Source organism: Staurois parvus, unplaced genomic scaffold (assembly GCF_062004578.1).
Source record: "Staurois parvus isolate SC_StPar_1 unplaced genomic scaffold, SC_StPar_1.0 ptg000147l, whole genome shotgun sequence".
NCBI lineage: Eukaryota > Metazoa > Chordata > Amphibia > Anura > Ranidae > Staurois > Staurois parvus.
The window spans coordinates 28480791-28500319 of NW_028317943.1; the positions used below are offsets into that span (position 1 = coordinate 28480791).

Consider the following 19529-nt stretch of genomic DNA (forward strand, 5'->3'; position numbering starts at 1 on the left):
GCCATACACGTTTAGATTTTCGGACAATAATATTCGTACAAAAAGTCGTACAAAAATTCTTTGAACAGTAAGTGAATCGACGAATGTCGTTCGAAAATTGTCTTTTGCTTTTAACATTCGAGTTTAAAATGAATGTAATTTCTGAATGATAACAACATATACTGGCCGAAAATTCGTTTGATCGAGAAAAGTTTTCTTTAATGCCCATTCGAATTTTCCCATCACTGCAGTCAAAAACAAACATCGATTTGACCCCACTAATGATTAGAAAATCAAACGAATATTCTTGAAACGAAAATTCTTGGCCAGCTTTAGTCCCTGAGAAGTTGACTAGAATTTTTTCATCTGTTTTAGCGAATTACTGGAGGGGGAGTGGCTTGAAGGAGACATTTTTTGCACATATGGTGGGACCAGGGACGGACTGACCATTTGGAAACTTGGCCACTGCCCGAGGGCCCGGGGTCAGTTGGGGGCCCCATGAGATGCCCCTGGTACATTTTTCATAGGCTTTTTTGAGTTCGGACAAGGACACAGGGGCCCCATGATCCCCTATTGCCCGGGACCCCATGAGTTGTCAGTCCGCCCCTGGGTTGGACTGTCCATTAATTAAACCATTCTGGATGAAGTTCGCAGCTTAATTGGTCAAATAACACAGCATTTATTACCCGATGACCCTCAACTAGTATTGTTTTGTGCTTTCCATCAAAATATAAAAGATCTTTGTTTTCTCAAGTTTTAAATGCAGGGAAGAGTTTAATACCCTTGAATTGGAAATCGGCCACGGCTCCATCAGAGAAGGACTGGATAGTAAATGTACAGGAAATTAGAGAGGCAGAGGAATGGAGATATACTGTAGATGCAATGAAAGTAAACAATGATATGACATTGGGTGCCATGGATCCAGATCACATCATCTGATACATTTAAAAACACTTGTTTATTTAGAGTTGTAGTCAGTTTCAGCTCAGCGATCAGTTTTGTTGTTTACAACTGGTGATTACAGAAAATCGTTCAACATTGTAAAAGTATCAGTTTGTGAAATTTTGTATAGCATCCTCCTAGGTGTAGATAATTAGATCTAGTTTGTATTTTGATAGGTAAATTTAGTTGTCCCACTGTAAGCAGTGTGGATGTAATTGTTGCTAGGTAAAAGCATAACATGCACATTGTAATCAGTATTGCTGTGTTCTGCTAGTTAGGTCTTCTCAGTTTGCTCATCTGCTGACAGCCTGATAGCTCCCTCTGTGTCCAGAAAGCTTGAAAATTTTCTGGAAAATAGGTGTGGCATGAATATTGATGCAGCCCCAGCCTATCCCAGAGAGACTGGCTCTGATGGCATACTGGGTAACTGTATATATTCAGTGAGCACACTGAGTTCTTGGTCTTTCCTGTATAGGATTGTTCCAGCCTGGGAGAGGGAACACTGCCCTCCCAGGTAACTACTGCTGTGCAGTCTCAGGTGGACAACTTGAAGGCCTAATGTTTAGACCCAGGTTCTGCTAAAGCTGACTGAGGGGTCATCTACTGAATATCTGGTCTGGTATCACAGAGGAAGGCGTCCAACTGCTTTTGGGCCTTGTGAGTACAGACACCCCTAAAGGATCTTAGAGACTGTGTGTTATTTAACCCCAGGAAGTCAGCTGTGGGTCTGGGCTAAAGGGGACTCCAGCTGGCGTTCTGAAGATCTTTGTCCATTTAACCTCTTGTTACATGGGACTCTGCTCAAGCTTGTTACTAATTTTACTACTGTTGCCTTAAAGCTGAAGTCTATTATTTGCTTCAAGCATTGACTTCGCCATATCTTATCCAAGAGATTACTTAAAGTCCTCAGCTGTACATAGTTCTTATTTCTGAAGTTTCCCACCTAATTCCCTATCCAAAAATAAAAACAACAAAGTATTTGGGGAAGACCTGGGCAATATTCCTGTGGCTCCACGGGAGTAGCGCTACATTAGGAACATGTAAAATTTACAGTGGAATTATAAGTGATTTTAGCAGAAAATGTTAATCTGTATACAATCAGCATTGGCTATTTTTAATTATGCTGCTAGCACTAGTACGTAGATAGGAAAGTATATCATATTTACTTGTTTTAAACTTTTTTGTAACACTTCTTCAGTTACTTCCTGGTTTCCATGCCTAGGCAAATTATGTCATACATACCAGCAGTCTTCAGGAGGGGAGGGAGGGTTCTCAGCTCAGCCAATGCCTGAGTTAAGGGCAGATGGATTCCAGGAAGTAAATGCTATTCATGCCAGGGGGTGTTTTTCAGAGTTATTTCACAGCAAAATAAAGCATGAAGGCATGGATGGGTGGGTGAGTTTGCTTTGAATATTAACAATGAATCAAATAGCATTTTTGCTTTTTGGTGCTGAGATGCAGTGCAGTTCCACTTTAAAAAAAAATCAAGATATAGAGAAGTAAATGTAAAGTTTTATTAATTTTTTTAATATAACTTACCCCATTTGATTGTTTTTTATTTTGTGATACTTCCCTGCAAACATTCTGTAAAAATAGAAAGGAAAATCAGATTGCGTTAAAAATAAAAGCTGTTTGACTGCCCTGTGGGCTGGTAGCCTCAGGAACACTTCTGCACTGTCAACAATACTTAAACTGAGAAGATAACTTACAACTGTGAGTCTAGGTCACCTCTCAAACAATTCCACTATCCCAACCCACACTTACCACAGAAGCAACTCTTGTTATTTTTCATTTTGCATCTGCCTAAGCTGTAAACACCTACAGTCTATAGTGTTCTTCTTAATAGGATGACATACAGAACACAGCTCGAGGGTTAGGTTTTTATTTTTTTTTAAATAGCAGTATATGCCTAGATAGTGGCAGATGTTGGGGATTTTTATTGCAGAGAAGATTAACATCACCTATTTGGAAAACTTTAGATACTAACAAATTTCTGAAGAGTTCTATTGATATCTGAACCTATTAATGTAATATATTGACTGAAGTGAAAGGGCATTGGATCGTGAATATAAGGTAGTGGGCAACTGTGCTGCTCTACCAGAATGCAAACTGTTGTCAAAGTTTTGGAGGTTCAACCAATGGATTTTTCAAGGGAGAGTAAATAGCTCACCCAGTAAAGTAAATTATAGTGTTTTATAGGATGTAGATGTAGACCCTATCATAGACGACTGCCAATTGTCTTAAAATAAATTGCTTGTTTTAACTTTTATTGTGTCCGTTGTTGCTTCTCAATGCTGCTGATTTCCATAAACCTTTTTAGGATCACTTTTTGCCTACATGCATGTATTCAATGACAGCATGACATTTCTCAGTTCAGGCTGTTGACAATAGAGGACAGCATGTATTGGTATAGCCGCTTGCAATCCCCATTGGGAGAGCATGTGAGATGGGGACAACACAATTTGAAAACAGATACAGAACGTTGTCACCCTCGTGTCAACCTTTAAACACACTATAGGTGCAGGAACAAGGACCTTCACAGTAGGATCACCAGGTATTCTTTTAATAAAAGTAGCAGATTTAAAAATATTGAAAATAACATTTCAAATTACATTAACATGGTAAAGCTTATATGAAATTTTGGTGATTGAGTTTATAAATAATTTACATATAGTATATTGTGGAACTTCAGCTCTTACGGAATGATAAGGTTCAAAACCATCCCATCTTATCCTTCTTCCTCTTGGCTAGTACTCTGGCTTATAAAACAAAATTAACTTAATAAATTGTAATTACTTATATGCTCTGAATATTTCAGAGTATTTAGTAGTTTGAAAATGTAGTATGTTAGTACTTTTGCTATAATTTACCTTTTTTCCTTTTCTCTTCTTTACATTTACTTCTTGGTAACATTTCTAGAAAAAAAACAATACAATATAAATACTTTTGGTGTGCCTTAAAGGAAATAGATTGCCTACAGACAAACTAATTAAGCCATTACAGGAACACAAGGCTAAAAAAAATAATAGTCAATTAATTTACTGTATATGAGAGCTTTGTGGCATCCTTCAAAGCTGAACCCCAGACAAACAATTAATGTATTTGACTAGGAAAAAAGGACTTTGTTGGAGTGATAACATCCCCATTTTGAAGTACAGTATATGTTATTTAAAAATTTAGGCCTCTGTAAAGCTAGATATACATTGATCAAAATAATTGACTGAATTTCAGTCAGTCAGTGTGTCGCCATCCCTGCTCAACAGAAGTTGATAATTTGATCTACTTCTTTTAAAGAGACATACTGGAAAAAGTTTCTCAATCAGTGGCTGCAGCCAATGGACCTCAGTTATGTATTAGAAGTTAAGGGTATAGTAAATTAGGTTTCATTTAATTTTGAGGCTTAATATATTGCATGTAAAGGTAAACCTCTTATCCCATGAGTTTTATTGTTTCTCCCCTAGTGACCTAGAGACTATTGTTAGCGATCTCGTATGCACGGTCACACACACAAAGATATGCACATGCTCATAATATTTCTCGAGTGACAACTAGTTGTGCCCTAGCTCGCATGCGCATTAGTGTGAGCGAGTGTGAATACTTGGCACTTACTTGCCTATTTAAAGTGGCTCCAGAGACCAGAAGACTGCTGAGGGGTTGTCAGCTTCTACCATTTGTGACCTGATACTGTACTACCTGGCTTGTCTTGACCCTGCTTGTTCCTGATACCCTATTGCTGATTCTGGCTTGTGGTCTGACTCTGCCTTCTGCCTGCTGTTTTGGTACCTTCTTTGCTCACCCGATACTGACCCTGACCTGGCTCTAACTCTGTTTTGGTTCCTGATTCTGCACCTCTGCTGCCTCGCTGATACCGACTTCTGCCTACCTGACCACCTAATATCCTGAAATCGCCTGCTTGCTGCCCACTGCTCTGCACCTGCTGCTGTGTCTTTGCATTGGCCAGCTCATCAGTCCACCTTCTGCTTGGCACCTACTGCAAGGTTTTCCACTCCGTGTCCTGTTATATCCTGTCATTACCTCCGGGAGAAACAGGACAGTAGATATAAGGGAAAGCCCTCTTCTCAACTTGGCCTCAATCAGGGACATGACAGATATTTTCAAATATTCTCAGAACCCCTAAATAATTATAAAGCTTCAGACAGTTTATGTGTTAGCAACTGACTGTCTATCAATGCTCTTGGCTGGAAAGGAAATTCATTTCTGATTATCAATTAGTTTTAACCCTTTAGTGACTAAGGGTAAAACAAATCTTAATGCCTGAACACAATTTAGCAACTTTGACATGTGTTACTAAAACTGTACATATCATCGCCCTCGAACCCCTCGTGTATCGCATTGTATTGCTACTGTACTGTCTCCCACTATAATGTACAGTGCTGAGCAAACTATTGGCGCTATATAAATACTGTATAATAATAATAACTACTTTGTGCCTCCAGATGGATTATACCTTGTTATTTTTAGGGCAAATTTGGTGGTAAATGGTAACAGATATCTCCTGATTCTTTTTCATTATCAAAGGAAAACTGGCCTGAAATAGTAAAAAAAACCAAATTGTTTTAAAATGTAGCTGTATATTTCATGTTACTATCATAACCTACCACCAAAGAATGACCGCCCAAAAATGCTACAGTTCCTGAGGATCTAAGCAATACCACATATGTAAGGCCCAGAAACAATAGTGCGCTTTTTGCTTTTTTTTATCGTACCTAAAACATACTAACACTGACACTAGCTGACACTAATATTAATTTTAAAAATGCTTTAAAAGAAAAAAATCCTGTCCAATATTTACAGACCATGACCTTTGACCCTGATCTTTGACCCTTACTAGATCCTAATACTAACCTGGCACTGGCCTAGAGCTAAGGTATTTTTTATACACGTTTGTTTACTTTCTGTTTGCAATGACAGAAAGATACTCTGGGTTCTACTAAAGGCAAATAGGCTGTGCACTGAAAGTGGAGTTGTTCTAGATCTGAGGGGAACATGCAAGGAAAAAAAAAATAGCATTTTTGCTTGCACATGATTGGATGAAAAAAATCAGCACCTCATTTCAGAGCTTCCCCTCAGAGATAAAGCAGCTGCACTTGCAGTGCACAGTATATTTATCTTTAGTAAATCAACCCCAATGCATCTCTCTCCCATTCAAAAAGAAAAAAAAACACAGGGATGGGCTTCACAGTGACTGATCACTGTGATAGTCAGCCAGAGGCTATCACAGAGATCAGGTAACTTTAAACCAGGAGTCCTGGGTCCCGATCATTAGTACGGGACCCGGGGCTCACAATGGCGGCCCAGTCCCAGGACAAAGACAGATACACATATATGCGGCCCCATGGAAAAAATCCCAGTTCTGTGAGGCCGCATATATACGTACGCTCGGTGTGAAGGGGTTAAAGCACATGATCTCTAAAGCTACTCTTAAACAAGAGAGGATCATAGCCTGATTACAGCAGGATCAATTAAATTACTATTGTAAAACTTCCCATGCACAAGAACATATAACCATGTGAAGGTTCACTATGACAGTATAGAACATAGGAACAGTGAGATCTGGGGTACCAATAAAGTGTATGAATAGCCAAAACGTTTTTTGGTCCCTGTTTTTGTCAACTGCCTGAGGAATTGAGATTGAATTTGAGATTGAATTGAATATTAAATCTCTACAAAGTGAAGGAACTCCCCTCTTAGAAATGTGTCACTAATTGAGGCATACCCAATCGAAGATTTACCCTCACCTCTTGTTATAGTTACAACTCAGCAGTTGTGTGCTATAAAGAGAGATCTCTGCACCACAGTGCAAGTGTGTTATATAAACCAGTGGTATCAATGTAACCAAATATGCAAGTAAGTGGGGAGAGAAAGGACATTGTCCCTGTATCCCACTAATGTTGGCATTCCCACAATAAATGCACCAGATCACATGGCTCCATGCCATATTTACTACATTTTGTAGAATCCCTCTGCCCAATAGAATAGAGGAATGCTGGTGTTTTATATTCTCAGTGAAGGATAAAGCATTGTATTAGTCTATGTGTAGGGGAAAGAGTAACAGATGGGAGATTATGAAGCACTGCCTCTCATATTTCCCCTGAAATATCACCCAAATCCTCTTCCCATTTAACCTAAGATCTAAAAGGGGCATTATACAAAAATGTATGAGCATATAAGGATGCTGTCAGGTCTTTATCATTTGAATTAATCACTGCATCTATTATCCCAATTTCATCAACAACTGGCCCCAATACCCCAAACTGAGCCTGGGCCACAATGCACAGTTGTATATATTGATAAAAAAAACATTCCTGTGAAGATTAAACTCCACCTGTTATTGTTGAATTATTTAAATCAATTCCCGAATATAATTGTGAGATCATTGTAAATCCCACGGTCTTCCAACCACAAAAACCTTGCAATTTCATAAATTCTGGAAGTGCTTTATTCTCCCATACAGGAGTTAACATTTTATAATTATTAATTTGAGTGTGTTTTTCAAACACTCCCACTCTTTCTTCATAAGATGGACAGTAGGATATTTAGAATAAAACAGTGTAAATTGGAGTTTCCAAAACTAAGAAAGGATTGCAAATATCAAATAAATGTCTCAGTATAGAATACGCATAGGAAGAACAACTGGGATGATTCCAATCCAAATGTGTTGTAACTAGGACACCAAACAATATAGATAAGGATTTGGCAATGAAAGACCTCACAAATCTTTAGGGTATTGGAATGTTAATAATCCTAGGTTGTTTCTTGCTTCAAAGTCAAACCCGATATACGTCCAAGAATTGTGTAAATATCTTTAATGGGATCCACATAGGGGATTTATGTAGTATAAACAACAATTAAGGCATTTTGCCCAGATTGATCCTGCCTATAACAGATAAAGGACGTTTACATCAAGTTTGACATTTTATCCTACACATCTGAAGCAAATGAGACACATTAAGCTCTATATATTGATTAATAAAGGGAATAATATGAATGCCTAATTAAGTAATTTGCTGTACCACCTTTAAATCGAATAGAGCCCTTTAATTTTTTTAAGGAAGTGGATCTATGGGGAGAAGCATAGATTTATCTCAGTTAACTAACCCAAATATACACCAAATTCATTCAGAAGATTCATAATGCGTGAAGGAGATGATTTTGTATCTGATGTTGTCAGCATTAGAGATATGCACGATGAAAAAATTTGTTTTGTTTTCGGATTTGTTTGTTAAGTTAATAATTTTGTTTTGTCATATTCGTTATGTTAGAATGATCTGTTTTCAGAATTCATTTTGTATATTCGGATTTTTTTTCATGTATTCGTAGTTTTTTAATCGATTTGAAAATGGTTTGAACTTTGGAAGATGGCTATATTCATTCTATTCTAATCTATTCTGTTCTATTCTTTTATTCTATTCTGTTCTATTCTTTTCTATTCTGTTTCTTTCAATTCAATTCTATTCCATTCCATTCTATTCTGTTTTATTCTATTATTTTGTATTCCTTTTAATTCTATTCTATTTTTTCTATTCTATACTATCTTATCCTGCCATGTACATGATCCCTATGAGAGGATAGGTAACTATTGTAAGCTTTGCATTTTTGCATTGTTTTGTTGCGTTCTTGATACTTTTGCATTGCAAAAAGCCTTAGAAAAATTAACCACACCTGTGGAAAGTCCTTTGTCTAGTCACGTGCCCTGGAAAAACACACAATGCAAACATGCAAAAACACATTAAAACGCAATAAATAATGATTCCTACTTAGGCTGCTTTCACACTGATCCGTTGCAAAAATGCAGCAAAAATGCATTTACATTTTTGCCACGGAGCAGTGTGAAAGCAGCCTAAGTAGGAATTTCCATCTTATTTCACTTTTATACCTTACTGTACTTATTGCAATATATTTCCATTTTGAATTTGAATTAATTTTCTAATTCAAATTTATTTTCAAATTTGAATTTGAATTTTTTTTTTATCCCAAATTTGGATAATACACCCTGTCTGCTCCCTCTAGCCCTTGATTTTGGACAAAGGTGTTTTAGGCACTTGAGAAAAATCAGGCCTATTCCAAATTTAGACTGCCCACAAAAAATCTCACTCCACACTATCAAAAGCCTTGGATATATCAAGAGCCAATAAGACTCTATTACAGGGGTTATCCATGAGGACCTACATATTAGGAAATGTCTATCCAATATTGCGTTGTTATACTAAGAGGAATGAAACCAGTTTGATTCAGATGCACTACAGTAGAGATAACTTTATTTAATCTCAAAGCTAACACTTTCACAAGGATTTTTACATCTGTTAACAGAGATATGGGATGATATGAGTCCTGTAAATAAGGGTCTCTACCAGGGGCGGACTGACAATTTGGAAACTCGGGCACTGCCCGAGGGCCCGGGGTCAGTAGGGGGCCCCATGAGACGCCCCTGGTACCTTTTTCATAGGCTTTTTTGAGTTTAGGCAAGGACACAGGGGCCCCATGATCCCCTATTGCCCGGGGGCCCCATGAGTTGTCAGTCCGCCCCTGGTCTTTACCTATTTTTGTAATGTTGGAAGGCAACATGTTTTTATATCAGACATTTTTGTTGATTGGACAGAGGACTACACTGGGCGGGTCGAATGTGTTTGTATAGGTGGTATCTGTGAGTGCTTTAAATGCAAGGCCCGGCCATGCTTACGCCCCTTTATCTATCCAGAGACCAGCCAGATACTGGACTCAGAGGACAGACTTACGTAACGTATCATCTTTGCTATTTTATTTTTATATGCTCTATAACAGGGGTGGCCAACCTGCGGCTCTCCAGCTGCTGCAGGACTACAAGTTCCATCATGCCTCTGCAAGTCAGTAACTTCCCATCTTTGCAATGCCTCATGGGAAATGTAGTTCCACAACAGCTGGAGAGCCACAGGTTAGCCTGCTCTATAATATTTGTTTAGATTCCGCTGTTAAGTGTTTTACTTTCTTTGTAAATAAATAAGACCTTGTATCTTTGAGCATTATGTTTATCATTATAGCTAATATTGTAATATATTACTACCACCAACATTGTCAGAGCTTAGATATACTAGCTAATTATAGGGACCAATAGGATAGTACATATTTTAATATAAGTAGGGGGAAATCCAAAAACCACCCCCTAATTTATTTCAGGTAACATAATAACTATGATGGCCTCATACATAGAATCAGGTGAGAGACTAGTTTTTAATGCATCCTTCAAGGTATCAAGTAGATGAGGAAGGATAACCTTCCTCAAATCTTTCTATACAGTACTTTTTAGGAATACCAACTCTTCCTGCTTCAAATTAGGGAAGGTCATAAGGGCCTTTCCAAGTTCTATAGTCAAAGGGGAATCCACAAACGATTTTTCTTCCATAAGCGCTTTGGCAGATATAACCTCTTGTAGTTGTTTTTGCTTTTGAAGCAACTCTGTGTGTGCTTCGGTGAAGCTATTGATATCTGTGGTCTAAGACTCACTTCAATAGATCTAGAAATTGACTTACAGCGGCTTATACTTTTAATAAAAAAAGCCCTTCATATATGCTTTCAGGGCATACCACACATTACCTGTAGTAGATGCAGATACATTGTAGGCCATAAACAATTTCCATCTTTTGATCCAAACAAGGTTCATAGGGCAGTATATTTAACAAAAAGGCATTAAGATGCCATTGAATTTTCACATGTACTCTAAACTGATGAGCTCTGAAGTCATTTAAATGACATTGATCATTTGGGTATTGTAATGTGTCCCCATTTAATAGGCACACATTTATTTACTCTGCACTATCTTGTCTTTTATTTTGTACAAAACATTGGTGAATAAATTGTGTTAGTTTTTTTTCCTGAAAATATTGATTTGATAAACAGTTGTGTAAATATCATAGGACATGAAAAAATGCAACTAACATCTTTCTATTCTACAGGCCCTCTGCTTTTAGAATACATTTAAGTACTTTTACAGACAAAAATGCAGATTTTACCATGTGTACAAAAAATTTAAAAATTGCACTAGAGGAAAAGTGGTTAAGAAAACCCTTATAAAGGTCACGGTAATCCATATCATTTTACATACAGGATGTAGCATCAAAATAGTCTTCTACTGTATATCATTTTCATAACGATGTCTCTTGACAATCACAAGCAGGTAAGTATACTTTCATGAATTTTCTTGAAAATTTGAACAAATCTAAGTTGTAGTATCAAAATTTACAAGAACAGCATAGACACAGTTAGTAGCAATAAAGTGTTTTACAACAGATGGCACAAGCATAATCTTTATATGCAGTATCGCCAATGCATTATGGTTCAATGAGGCATAACTAGTGTTAAAAACCTAGATCCTCAGAGATGTAAACACAAATGAATAATGCAAGTGTCCAGCATAAAATAAATTCACATATACAGGTATAATCAAGCTGTGTACAAATGAATGAAAGCAGACTATAGCTGGAAAATGTGGGATGTGGGATAATCTCATATGAGTTACTTGGACACAAAGGAATAATATTATGAGTATTCTCCTTAATGGTATGAGAAAGATTCAATATGGATGAAGTATGTGCAGCAATATATCACAAAAAAAGTCATAGAGGATTAGGTAATATAGTTTGTAAATCACTAGGGGTTATTTAGTAAGTGGGGAGTGCAAAATCTGTTCCAACTCTACATAGAAACCAATCAGCTTCCAGGTTTTAGTACAAAAGCTTAATTGAACAAGCTGAAATTAGAAACTGATTGGCTAGGCACCAGATTCTGAGTGCACCAGTTTTAGTAAATCTCCCCCAGTGTGATCTTCAATTTATCAAAAATAGCTTGAATGAGGTGAAAAAAACACTACAGAGTGTGAAAGACATACATATTCAGTCACTACTGTAGCACATTAAAGAAATAATGGTTTAAACCAATGCAGGGCCAACAATGTCAGAAAAGCCAAAAAGCCAGATATATTATAACAGAATTAGTATTACTATTTATTTTGTGTATAGCATTTCAAAATACACAATGCACACCCAGTTCCAGTTCTTTATTGTTGGAATACTGCACACCCCAAGATTAATTGCAGATATATATTTAACATCAGATCATAAATCATGCACTGTCCAAGATCACACTGGACAACAAAGATTTTACTTCCTGAACACGTTTGAGTGTATCTTAGAGAATTTTCGCTGCTAAACATGAAAATAATCTGTACTGTTTTAAAGAAAATGTACTGTTTTATAGAAAAACTCTGTTTTTGCAACTTCTTTTTATATATATTTTAGATTTACTAATTTTTGCTTGGGTTATAAGATACTTTGTGTTGCTGATGCATCTCTAGGCACCTACTCATAGCATGTTACATAACATTTGTGGAACAGGTACAGTTTGGCCAAGCCCAGAGCTTATTTTCAGCGGGAACGTGGGGAACACAGCTTCGGCACCTCCAGCACTGATTGATGTATGGAATGGCTAGGGGTACTGAGGTGTGCTGCAGGGTCTGTTGATGGTGTCTGCTGGGGGATCTATTGTCACTGGAAGAGATCTATTTTTGTGGGGGGGGATCTATTGCTGCTGTGGAGGTCTATTGTTGCTGGCGTTGGGATATATTGTCTATTGTAGCTAGGGGTGGGTCTTATGTTGCTGGAGGTCAGTTGATGCTGGGAGAGATCGGCTGTTGAGGGAGGGGTCTACTGTTGGTTACTGCTGGAGGGTCTATTGATGCTGACTGCAGGGAGATCTGTTGTTGCTTCTGCTTTTGTTGCTGGTGGTCCATTGTTGCTGGGGGGTCTATTGTTGCTAAGGGGTTGGGATCTATTGTTACTGGGGGGTCTACTGTTCCTAGGTTCAAGGGATCTTATTTACTGCTTTTTTTGTTATCATATTCTATACAAATTACTTAGCACCACAAAATGATACTTGGTTCTGTACTCTCTAAAAAGGGTGGTACTGGGAGGTGGGTAGGGGGTGGATCCAAGGAACGGTGCTCAGAGGTGGGTAGGGACGAAGACAAATTGTGACTCTGAAAAGATGGTTTCCTGCACCTATTTGTTGAAAAAAAAGCCCTGGGCAAGCCTTTGCATGTTTAAGCTGGATGGAAGTTGCCTAGAAAGGCTATACATACACAGATGGTGCTAATTTTGTTAGCAGATAAGTCATGGTTGTTAAAGACATGGCAGCTGACACTCCTTAACAACCAGCTATTCTACACAATGAATTCAGATTGGATTAAAAAATATCAAATTCTTCTGATGCAAACAGATTTACAAAACAAATGCCAAATATATGAAAAGAATCCTGAGAATCCTGAGAATCTATTCAATATAATGAATAGAATCAAATGAAATTCTTCAAGTAATCCCTTAGTGACTGAGGGTAAAACAAATGTTAATGCCTGAACACAATTTTGAAACTTTGACATGTGTCAGTAAAACCATACATATCATTACAACTACTTTGTACATCTAGATGGATTATATGCCTTGTTTTTTTAGGACAAATTTGGACTTTCATTTGGTAGTAAATGGTAATAGATATCTCCTGATTTTTTTTTTTATTATCAGAGAAAATCTGGCACCAAATAATGAAAAACGGAATTTTTTTTAATTTTATTGTATATTTCTTGCTACTACTATTCATAGTAGGGCCTAGAAACAATAGTGTGCATTTTGCTTTGTTTATCCTGCCAAAAACATACTGACACTAATTGGCACTAATACTAATTTAAAAAATGTCTTTTAAAAAAAAAAAATTCTGCCCCAAAAATACTGGTTATGACCTTTGACCCTAACCTTGACCTTTGACCCTTACTTGCCCCTAACATTAACTCTGGCACTGACCTAGATTTATCCTTGATCTAACTATTTTTCCTCTTTTTTAAAATATATTATTATTTTTACAAACAGTTGCTTTCTCCCTGCAAAGATAGAGAGATACAGAACACAAAAGCAGCATCCCCTCCAAAGAGCAGCATCCTCTCCAACAAAACTCTGCAGTGTAAAAACACAACACTGGGCTGAAGCTGATACCTTTAGGATACCTTCAGCGAGGGGTAGCATTTGAAGTCTTTAGCTGCCATGCCTGCCTCAGATAATCCTGCATCAGAGAGTACATTGAAAAGTTTGCTGCTGTCTGCAGAAAGATCTGAAAAGAGATTTAAGCTCTTCTATCTTACGTATACAAATTAAAATTGGTCAAATAGAAGAAAGCATAGATCATGTAAAGAGACAAATGGGGGAATTACAACTAGTTAGCTGGCTCACATAATGACCACACGGAAGAACTCCAATATCTCAAAAATAAAATCTCAGATCTGGAGGATCACTCCAGAAGAAACATCATTAATATTAGTTGCATTCCAGAGTCACTCAAACCTAACATTTTGCTACTATACCTCCTCTAGCTATTTCTCAAGTTATGCCCTAATCTTTCCCCTGATGATTTTATCATTGACTGGACATGCAATCTTCAAACCCTCTTAGATTTTTGCAGCCACCATGGTCTCCTGAACCTTACGCACATAACACACTATATGTGGATTTCTCTGCTGCAACAGCCCTGAATGTGCTCCAATCACCAAGGTGCTCAGGGAAAATAACATTCCTTATAAATGAAGTTATCCCTCCAAAATATCAAAATCAGACAGTTCCCATAACAACACTGAAGGGGTATCAAACAACTTCAGAATTGGGGTCTCACTTGCAGCCTACCACCTCAGCTACCACATTCCAAACTACACACCAGGGTCTTCAACTCATAGTCTACAGTACGAAATACAGTACTTAATCTTGCATAACAACCTTACATGTTCATCTCATATTTCACAAAGGTGGGAGGTTTCATGTATTTGTTCCAGTTTTTCTTAGCTCTATAGTCCCTGGTAGAGGGGATTCTGCTGTTATCGAGCCTCACTCCAGATGTATTGCGTGCTAAGCACACTGAACGTTTGCTGTGTTATATCTCTTGTACGTGTTCACTTGTTTTACTTTACCACAGAGAATATTTTCATACTCAGGGTTACTAGTGCTAATACATTTTTCACTTATTACACCTGTTTTTTGAATGAGGTTCAAGGTATAGCCTCTCTCAGAATTCAGTCACACTGCCCCTATCACCGCCTCTATGGTTATCATGATTACTACCTTTGACACCAATGGGCTTAACAGCCCTGTCAAAAGAGCACTGCTATGAAAGGAAGCTCTCAAGCTTAACACAGATATATTACGTGTGCAAGAAATGCACTTCTCCAATGCCAAAATGCCTACCTGTCAGCACAGGCTTTTTACTTTTTTTTTTGCTAATATCAAAGGAAGGGGGTGATGATTGCGATACACTCCTCCATCTCCTTTCAATTACAAGTTGAGATGTATAGCCTTGGTAGATTCATTATCTTAACATGCCTGGTGGCGTCCTAATCCTGCCTATGAAGGGGTGCATCTCTGTGATGTACAGAGAGTACTACAGCAGCACTGACATTTTCAAAAGAAAAAAAAGGGTTTAACCCTGGGGACAAATGGCATCTCATTGACAGCTTCTTTGTTAAAATAAAATGATTACACAGGCCCCTCCAAGGGTCTGTTATGTATTTTGGGGGGTATTTGGAGAAGTCTGTGTGCTACTACAGGTGAAACTCAAAAAATTTGAATATCGTGCAAAAGTTGATTTATTTCAGTAATGCAACTTAAAAGGTGAAATTAATATATGAGATAGACTCATTACATGAAAAGCAAGATAGTTCAAGCCATGATTTGTCATAATTTTAATGATTATGGCTTCCAGCTCATGAAAACCCCGAATCCACAATCTCAGAAAATTAGAATATTACATGCAATCAATAAAACAAGGATTGCACATAGAACAATATCGGACCTCTGAAAAGTATAAGCATGCATATGTACTCAGTACTTGGTTTGGGCCCCTTTTGCAGCAATCACTGCCTCAATGCGGTGTGGCATGGAAGCTATCAGCCTGTGGCACTGCTGAGGTGTTATGGAAGACCAGGATGCTTCAATAGCAACCTTCAGCTCTTCTGCATTGTTCAGCCTCGTGTCTCTCATCTTTCTCTTGGCAATGCCCCATAGATTCTCTATGGGGTTCAGGTCAGGCGAGTTTGCTTGCCAATCAAGCACAGTAACCCCACGGCCATTGAACCAGGTTTTTGTGCTTTTGGCAGTGTGGGCAGGTGTCAAGTCCTGCTGGAAAATGAAGTCAGCATCCCCATAAAGCTCGTCTGCGAAAGGAAGCATGAAGTGCTCCAAAATCTCCTGATAGATGGTTGCATTGACTCTGGACTTAATGAAGCACAGTTGACCAACACCAGCAGATGACATGGCTCCCCAAATCAGCACAGACTGTGGAAACTTCACACTGGACTTCAAACATCTTGCAGTGTGTGCCTCTCCATTCTTCCTCCAAACTGTGGGTCCTTGGTTTCCAAATGAGATGCAAACGTTGCTCTCATCAGAAAAGAGGACTTTGGACCACTGAGCAAGAGACCAGGTCTGTTTTTCTTTAGCCCAGGTAAGACGCTTCTGACATTAATTGTTGTTCAGGAGCGGCTTGACAAGAGGAATACAACATTTGAAGCCCATGTCCAGGATCCGTCTGTGTGTGGTGGCTCTTGATGCACTGACTCCAGCCTCAGTCCACTCCTTGTGAAAGTCCTCAACACTTTTGAATGGCCTTTTCCTGACAATCCTCTCCAGGCTGCGGTCATCCCTGCTGCTTGTGCACCTTTTTCTTCCACACTTTTCCCTTCCACATAACTTTCTATTAATGTGCTTTGATACAGCACTTTGGGAACAACCAACTTCTTTTGCAATTACCTTTTGAGGCTTTCCCTCCTTATGGAGGGTGTCAATGATGGTTTTCTGCACAACTGTCAGGTCAGCAGTCTTTCCCATGATTGTGATTCCTACTGAACCAGAATGAGAGACCATTTAAAGGCTCAGGAACCCATTGCAGGTGTTATGGCTTAATTAGCTCATTAGAGTGGGACACTTTGAGCCTAGAATATTGCACCTTTTCACAATATTCTAATTTTCTGAGATTGTGGATTTGGGGTTTTCATGAGCTGTAAACCATAATCATCACAATTATGACAAATCATGACTTGAACTATCTTGTTTTGCATGTAATGAGTCTATCTTATATATTAGTTTCACCTTTTAAGTTGTATTACTGAAATAAATTAACTTTTGCACAATATTCTAATTTTTTGAGTTTCACCTGTACATTTAATCTGTATAATGTTTTCTTTGTACATGTCTCTTTTGTTGTAGTACATCCTATACCAAAAATTAAAAATCCTCTGAGCCTGGAATAGATGTTAGGAGTTAACTCATGTAAATAAACAGAAAAAATGCATGTGTTCCTCCAGGAAATCCATAGTGGAACCTTTGGGTTTTGGCCACTGGACATATTTGGGCAGTGATGGCACTTTTATCACAACAACTTTGCATAAAATGGGCATGGATTCCCAGTGATATCAGTGATTCCTAGGGATAAAGTGGGTGTAAACATCTGTAGCTTCTTTAGGAACCATTAAAAGCAGGAAGCTGTCATACAGTATATAGAAGTGGTAGAAACATTGCTTCTATACATTAAGGCACTGTTCCTACAAAACAGGGGGCCAAAAGGGCAGTAGTTCAGGTCTTTGTCCAAAACCATCGGCTCATCCCTAGTCATCATTAATAAGCGGTTTGGAGATTTTTTTGTGGGGCCAGAGAAAATCACCTGGAAATCTTCCATGGATGTCATTGAGAGTTTTCTTGGCAACTGCGGAGCACCAAAAAACATTCAGCTGGCTGTCAAAATTCTTATAGCATACAAGACCATGAAGTGCAACATGTCACTGCATTCACACTTGAACATCTTTCCTGAAAATCTGGGTGCAGTCAGTGACAGTCAGGACATTGCCTCAATCGAAAATCTGTATCAGGGCAACTGAAATTCATCAATACAAGCTGACTAATGTTGGACACTGTAGAGAGATGGACCAGACACTGAGTGCAAATGAAACTCAGCAGCAAAACACTTATAGTCCTGTTAAACTCATGCAGTGTGTCAAATACGTTATGTGATTAAATACATTATAGTCATTAAAAGTTATATTCATACTTCTCGATGTGATACAGACATTTTGAAATTGTATTTGCGTGCAATTTGAAATGGTCTTTCACAATCACAAAAGGTTTCTTACAGAGCAAAATATTTTTTAAAAAATTTGTTTTTATAAAATTGACATAATTTGTGTGGTCCATCGAGACAATCAAAAGGGTTTAAATGTTGCTGGATAACCCCGAGTCTGTTATGTGTTTTATTACCTTAATGGTGTTTTTCTCAAACAGAAACTGGTGTTCAGCTCAATAAATATTTTACACGGATTCTAAACCTTCCACTCTGTATCCAAAACTGAAAATAAAGTAGCTATTCGTACACTTTAGGACTACATTCACATTCAAGGGTAGCGTATGTGCATTTTTGGCCAGATAGATTTTCTTGGGAGCACCTGAAAAATGTATGTAGCACATATTTTTGTGCATTTTCCAGACATTCCTATCGAAGTCTGTGGGGCCAAATGCCCAAATCTGCAAATCTTCCTGAAAGAATTTCCTGTACTTCTTGGGTGGCAGGCACCTAAGTACTCAGGTGTGAACAGGCACCATTTGAAACAATAGGATGTTGAGCATTTCCTAGATTCAAGCTACAAAATGTTCAGGTGTGAATGGGGTATAAATTATTATGATAATCTCAGAACACTACAGCTCAAATGGAACCTCATAGGTATGATCCTGATCCAGAATTTGATGAATGCGACATTTAAAGAGCAGGGGCATTTGAGCATGAAATACCTTATTAATGCCAATATTTTTGATGGTGCTTACCTTCTTTGATTTTGCTGTACTTTCAAATATTCCTCTGCAACCTGTCTGTAAAATATAAGATTACTATTATATTAGTCAATATTATACTTTCAAAGAGCACCTATATAATCAAATCCTACCCCCATTTGGTGTATAGTAGCTGTGCCGGATATTGAGCACCCTATTGTTCTTAGACAATAATAGGTCAGGTACCCTTATATGTACTGTACTTCTGACATGAACTGCAGACTGCTGTGCAAGGCCACCAATGGGTTCCAGAGCCTCAGTATTTACATTGTTGTTCGACAGCGCCCTAGAAAGTGTTAGTATATATTTATTTATGTATATTTTTTAAAATATGTAATGATTGCAATTATATATACCACAACTTTTTTATGGTCAATAATAGCAAAAATTATGTATGAATATACTGTATATAATATATATAAAATCATAGCATCCCATGGATCCAAGCTGTGTCCTAGAGCCAAGTGCTGGAACTCTTGTTCCAGTACCCAGATCTGGTCTGTGCACTTAGGGCTTGTTTACATTTGCTTTAAAATGTGGCATTGGACATGCTATTTTAAAGCACTCTGAATGCCAGTCAAAGCACCTGTCACTAAATAAAATGGTACGCTTACAGTCCTGTTTAAACTGTGTTTGTTGTGCTTTGCTTCAAAAATTATATCTCATGTCACTTTCTTGGTGCTTCAAAGCATTTCCAATGCCTCATTAGAC

The 19529-nt window shown here is 37.9% G+C and overlaps 1 protein-coding gene across 1 annotated transcript in view; it reads right to left on the bottom strand.

Moving 5' to 3' along the window:
• Positions 1–19529, bottom strand: part of LOC149464859 (uncharacterized) — a 90301-nt gene that overhangs the window by 25029 nt on the left and 45743 nt on the right. Inside the window, exons 5-7 of the mRNA XM_089674187.1 lie at positions 18813–18857; positions 3792–3836; positions 2461–2505 (exon numbers count right to left, since the gene is read on the bottom strand). Of these exons, the coding sequence (XP_089530313.1) occupies positions 2461–2505; positions 3792–3836; positions 18813–18857 (135 nt within the window). The remainder of the gene's footprint in view (positions 1–2460; positions 2506–3791; positions 3837–18812; positions 18858–19529) is intronic.